Genomic DNA, 6,000 nt, shown 5'->3' with positions numbered 1-6,000 from the left:
TGGGGGTCTGTGTGAGGGTGTGTCTGGGGCTCTGTGTGAGGGTGTGTGTGAGGGTGTGTCTGGGGCTCTGTGTGAGGGTGTGTGAGAGGGACACAGTCCGGTCAGGGTAGAGCAGCAGGATTTGGGGTGAACTCGGGGTTACAGAGGGCGGACGTCGCCGAGGGTTACACAGCCTGCAAGGACGGTGCATTCAACAGGAATTTACCTCGGGGGGTGGGGGGGGGGCTAATATTCGGAGGGGATGGGGGAGTACAGGGGCGTGGGGGGTGGAATGCAGACTCGAAGGGCTGAATGGCCCCGTTCTCAGCTATGTTACTCCAGTGTTTTCTCTCTCTCCCTGCCAGCGAAACTATTGAATGGTAAAATCATCACGACCAAAGGGGGCATGTTGAAGTGTAAAGTAATCATGCACGTGTGTGGTATGGATGATCTCGACGTGATACAGAGGGCAGTAAAGAATGTAATCCATGAGTGCAACAAAAGGCGTTTCGAGTCTGTCGCCCTCCCAGCTATTGGCACAGGTATGTGTGTTTCTCGAATATCCCAGAGCAGTTTTTAAGCTGTGGGAAGGTCCGTACTGAGGGAGTGCCGCACTGTCAGAGGGTAGGTACTGAGGGAGTGCCGCACTGTCAGAGGGTCAGTACTGAGGGAGCGCCGCACTGACAGAGGATCAGTACTGAGGGAGTGCCGCACTGACAGAGGATCAGTACTGAGGGAGTGCCGCACTGTCAGAGGGTCAGTACTGAGGGAGTGCTGCACTGTCAGAGGTTCAGTACTGAGGGAGTACCGCACTGTCAGAGGGTCAGTACTGAGGGAGTGCGGCACTGTCAGAGGGTCAGTACTGAGGGAGTGCGGCACTGTCAGAGGGTCAGTACTGAGGGAGTGCGGCACTGTCAGAGGGTCAGTACTGAGGGAGTGCGGCACTGTCAGAGGGTCAGTACTGAGGGAGTGCTGCACTGTCAGAGGGCCAGTACTAAAGGAGTGCCGCACTGTCAGAGGGTCTGTACTGAGGGAGCACCGCACTGTCAGAGGGTCAGTACTAAGGGAGCGCCGCACTGTCAGAGGGTTAGTACTGAGGGAGTGCTGCACTGTCAGAGGGTCAGTACTGAGGGAGTGCTGCACTGTCAGAGTGTCAGTACTGAGGGAGTGCCGCACTCTCAGAGGGTCAGTACTGAGGGAGTGCTGCACTGTCAGAGTGTCAGTACTGAGGGAGTGCTGCGCTGTCAGAGGGCCAGTACTAAGGGAGTGCGGCACTGTCAGAGGGTCAGTACTGAGGGAGTGCTGCACTGTCAGAGGGTCAGTACTAAGGGAGTGCCGCACTGTCAGAGGGTCAGTACTGAGGGAGTGCGGCACTGTCAGAGGGTCAGTACTGAGGGAGTGCTGCACTGTCAGAGGGCCAGTACTAAGGGAGTGCCGCACTGTCAGAGGGTCAGTACTGAGGGAGTGCGGCACTGTCAGAGGGTCAGTACTGAGGGAGTGCTGCACTGTCAGAGGGCCAGTACTAAGGGAGTGCCGCACTGTCAGAGGGTCAGTACTGAGGGAGCACCGCACTGTCAGAGGGTCAGTACTAAGGGAGCGCCGCACTGTCAGAGGGTCAGTACTGAGGGAGTGCCGCACTGTCAGAGGGTCTGTACTGAGGGAGTGCCGCACTGTCAGAGGGTCAGTACTGAGGGAGCACCGCACTGTCAGAGGGTCAGTACTGAGGGAGCGCCGCACTGTCAGAGGGTCAGTACTGAGGGAGCGCCGCACTGTCAGAGGGTCTGTACTGAGGGTGAGCCGCACTGTCAGAGGGTCAGTACTGAGGGAGTGCCGCACTGTCAGAGGGTCGGTACTGAGGGAGTGCTGCACTGTCAGAGGGTCAGTACTGAGGGAGTGCCGCACTGTCAGAGGGTCAGTACTGAGGGAGCGCTGCACTGTCAGAGGGTCAGCACTGTGGGAGTGCCGCACTGTCAGAGGGTCAGTATTCTGGGAGTGCCGCACTGTCAGAGGGTCAGTACTGAGGGAGTGCCGCACTGTCGGAGGGCCAGTACTGAGGGAGCGTCGCACTGTCAGAGGGTCAGTACTGAGGGAGCGTCGCACTGTTAGAGGGTCAGTACTGAGTGAGTGCTGCACTGTCAGAGGGTCAGTACTGAGGGAGCGTCGCACTGTCAGAGGGTCAGTCCTGAGTGAGTGCTGCACTGTCAGAGGGTCAGTACTGAGGGAGCGCCGCACTGTCAGAGGGTCAGTACTGAGGGAGTGCTGCACTGTCTGAGGGTCAGTACTGAGGGAGCGCCGCACTGTCAGAGGGTCAGTACTGAGGGAGCGCCGCACTGTCAGAGGGTCAGTACTGAGGGAGCGTCGCACTGTTAGAGGGTCAGTACTGAGGGAGTGCCGCACTGTCAGAGGGTCAGTACTGAGGGAGCGGCGCACTGTCAGAGGGCCAGTACTGAGGGAGCGTCGCACTGTCAGAGGGTCAGTACTGAGGGAGTGCCGCACTGTCGGAGGGCCAGTACTGAGGGAGCGTCGCACTGTCAGAGGGTCAGTACTGAGGGAGCGTCGCACTGTTAGAGGGTCAGTACTGAGTGAGTGCTGCACTGTCAGAGGGTCAGTACTGAGGGAGCGTCGCACTGTCAGAGGGTCAGTCCTGAGTGAGTGCTGCACTGTCAGAGGGTCAGTACTGAGGGAGCGCCGCACTGTCAGAGGGTCAGTACTGAGGGAGTGCTGCACTGTCTGAGGGTCAGTACTGAGGGAGCGCCGCACTGTCAGAGGGTCAGTACTGAGGGAGCGCCGCACTGTCAGAGGGTCAGTACTGAGGGAGTGCCGCACTGTCACAGCGTCAGTACTGAAGGAGTGCCGCACTGTCAGAGGGTCAGTACTGAGGGAGCGGCGCACTGTCAGAGGGTCAGTACTGAGGGAGTGCCGCAGTGTCAGAGGGTCAGTACTGAGGGAGTGCCGCACTGTCAGAGGGTCAGTACTGAGGGAGTGCCGCACTGTCAGAGGGTCAGTACTGAGGGAGTGCCGCACTGTCAGAGGGTCTGTACTGAGGGAGTGCCGCACTGTCAGAGGGTCAGTACTGAGGGAGTGCCGCACTGTCAGAGGGTCAGTACTGAGGGAGCGTCGCACTGTCAGAGGGTCAGTACTGAGGGAGTGCTGCACTGTCTGAGGGTCAGTACTGAGGGAGCGCCGCACTGTCAGAGGGTCAGTACTGAGGGAGCGCCGCACTGTCAGAGGGTCAGTACTGAGGGAGTGCCGCACTGTCACAGCGTCAGTACTGAAGGAGTGCCGCACTGTCAGAGGGTCAGTACTTAGGGAGCGGCGCACTGTCAGAGGGTCAGTACTGAGGGAGTGCCGCAGTGTCAGAGGGTCAGTACTGAGGGAGTGCCGCACTGTCAGAGGGTCAGTACTGAGGGAGTGCCGCACTGTCAGAGGGTCAGTACTGAGGGAGTGCCGCACTGTCAGAGGGTCTGTACTGAGGGAGTGCCGCACTGTCAGAGGGTCAGTACTGAGGGAGTGCCGCACTGTCAGAGGGTCAGTACTGAGGGAGCGTCGCACTGTCAGAGGGTCAGTACTGAGGGAGTGCTGCACTGTCTGAGGGTCAGTACTGAGGGAGTGCCGCACTGTTAGAGGGTCAGTACTGAGGGAGTGCCGCACTGTCAGAGGGTCAGTACTGAGGGAGTACCGCACTGTCAGAGGGTCAGTACTGAGGGAGTGCGGCACTGTCAGAGGGTCAGTACTGAGGGAGTGCGGCACTGTCAGAGGGCCAGTACTAAAGGAGTGCCGCACTGTCAGAGGGTCTGTACTGAGGGAGTGCCGCACTGTCAGGGGGTCAGTACTGAGGGAGTACGGCACTGTCAGAGGGTCAGTACTGAGGGAGTGCGGCACTGTCAGAGGGTCAGTACTGAGGGAGTGCGGCACTGTCAGAGGGTCAGTACTGAGGGAGTGCTGCACTGTCAGAGGGCCAGTACTAAAGGAGTGCCGCACTGTCAGAGGGTCTGTACTGAGGGAGCACCGCACTGTCAGAGGGTCAGTACTAAGGGAGCGCCGCACTGTCAGAGGGTCAGTACTGAGGGAGTGCGGCACTGTCAGAGGGTCAGTACTGAGGGAGTGCTGCACTGTCAGAGGGTCAGTACTGAGGGAGTGCCGCACTGTCAGAGGGTCAGTACTGAGGGAGTGCGGCACTGTCAGAGGGTCAGTACTGAGGGAGTGCTGCACTGTCAGAGGGCCAGTACTAAGGGAGTGCCGCACTGTCAGAGGGTCAGTACTGAGGGAGTGCGGCACTGTCAGAGGGTCAGTACTGAGGGAGTGCTGCACTGTCAGAGGGCCAGTACTAAGGGAGTGCCGCACTGTCAGAGGGTCAGTACTGAGGGAGCACCGCACTGTCAGAGGGTCAGTACTAAGGGAGCGCCGCACTGTCAGAGGGTCAGTACTGAGGGAGTGCCGCACTGTCAGAGGGTCTGTACTGAGGGAGTGCCGCACTGTCAGAGGGTCAGTACTGAGGGAGCACCGCACTGTCAGAGGGTCAGTACTGAGGGAGCGCCGCACTGTCAGAGGGTCAGTACTGAGGGAGCGCCGCACTGTCAGAGGGTCTGTACTGAGGGTGAGCCGCACTGTCAGAAGGTCAGTACTGAGGGAGTGCCGCACTGTCAGAGGGTCGGTACTGAGGGAGTGCTGCACTGTCAGAGGGTCAGTACTGAGGGAGTGCCGCACTGTCAGAGGGTCAGTACTGAGGGAGCGCTGCACTGTCAGAGGGTCAGCACTGTGGGAGTGCCGCACTGTCAGAGGGTCAGTATTCTGGGAGTGCCGCACTGTCAGAGGGTCAGTACTGAGGGAGTGCCGCACTGTCGGAGGGCCAGTACTGAGGGAGCGTCGCACTGTCAGAGGGTCAGTACTGAGGGAGCGTCGCACTGTTAGAGGGTCAGTACTGAGTGAGTGCTGCACTGTCAGAGGGTCAGTACTGAGGGAGCGTCGCACTGTCAGAGGGTCAGTCCTGAGTGAGTGCTGCACTGTCAGAGGGTCAGTACTGAGGGAGCGCCGCACTGTCAGAGGGTCAGTACTGAGGGAGTGCTGCACTGTCTGAGGGTCAGTACTGAGGGAGCGCCGCACTGTCAGAGGGTCAGTACTGAGGGAGCGCCGCACTGTCAGAGGGTCAGTACTGAGGGAGTGCCGCACTGTCACAGCGTCAGTACTGAAGGAGTGCCGCACTGTCAGAGGGTCAGTACTGAGGGAGCGGCGCACTGTCAGAGGGTCAGTACTGAGGGAGTGCCGCAGTGTCAGAGGGTCAGTACTGAGGGAGTGCCGCACTGTCAGAGGGTCAGTACTGAGGGAGTGCCGCACTGTCAGAGGGTCAGTACTGAGGGAGTGCCGCACTGTCAGAGGGTCTGTACTGAGGGAGTGCCGCACTGTCAGAGGGTCAGTACTGAGGGAGTGCCGCACTGTCAGAGGGTCAGTACTGAGGGAGCGTCGCACTGTCAGAGGGTCAGTACTGAGGGAGTGCTGCACTGTCTGAGGGTCAGTACTGAGGGAGCGCCGCACTGTCAGAGGGTCAGTACTGAGGGAGCGCCGCACTGTCAGAGGGTCAGTACTGAGGGAGTGCCGCACTGTCACAGCGTCAGTACTGAAGGAGTGCCGCACTGTCAGAGGGTCAGTACTGAGGGAGCGGCGCACTGTCAGAGGGTCAGTACTGAGGGAGTGCCGCAGTGTCAGAGGGTCAGTACTGAGGGAGTGCCGCACTGTCAGAGGGTCAGTACTGAGGGAGTGCCGCACTGTCAGAGGGTCAGTACTGAGGGAGTGCCGCACTGTCAGAGGGTCTGTACTGAGGGAGTGCCGCACTGTCAGAGGGTCAGTACTGAGGGAGTGCCGCACTGTCAGAGGGTCAGTACTGAGGGAGCGTCGCACTGTCAGAGGGTCAGTCCTGAGTGAGTGCTGCACTGTCAGAGGGTCAGTACTGAGGGAGCGCCGCACTGTCAGAGGGTCAGTACTGAGGGAGTGCTGCACTGTCTGAGGGTCAGTACTGAGGGAGTG

At 59.7% G+C, this 6,000-nt stretch overlaps 1 protein-coding gene across 1 annotated transcript in view; it reads left to right on the top strand.

The window, feature by feature from the left end:
* Positions 1 to 349: 349 nt before the first annotated feature.
* Positions 350 to 6,000, top strand: part of LOC140418177 (protein mono-ADP-ribosyltransferase PARP14-like) — a 73,543-nt gene continuing 67,892 nt past the window's right edge. The window contains exon 1 of the mRNA XM_072501601.1: positions 350 to 521. Coding sequence (XP_072357702.1) covers positions 386 to 521 — 136 coding nt within the window. The 5' untranslated portion in view covers positions 350 to 385. The remainder of the gene's footprint in view (positions 522 to 6,000) is intronic.

Source organism: Scyliorhinus torazame, chromosome 5 (assembly GCF_047496885.1).
Source record: "Scyliorhinus torazame isolate Kashiwa2021f chromosome 5, sScyTor2.1, whole genome shotgun sequence".
NCBI lineage: Eukaryota > Metazoa > Chordata > Chondrichthyes > Carcharhiniformes > Scyliorhinidae > Scyliorhinus > Scyliorhinus torazame.
The sequence above is the reverse complement of the archived record's forward strand: the minus strand, read 5'-3'. Positions and strand labels throughout refer to the sequence as shown.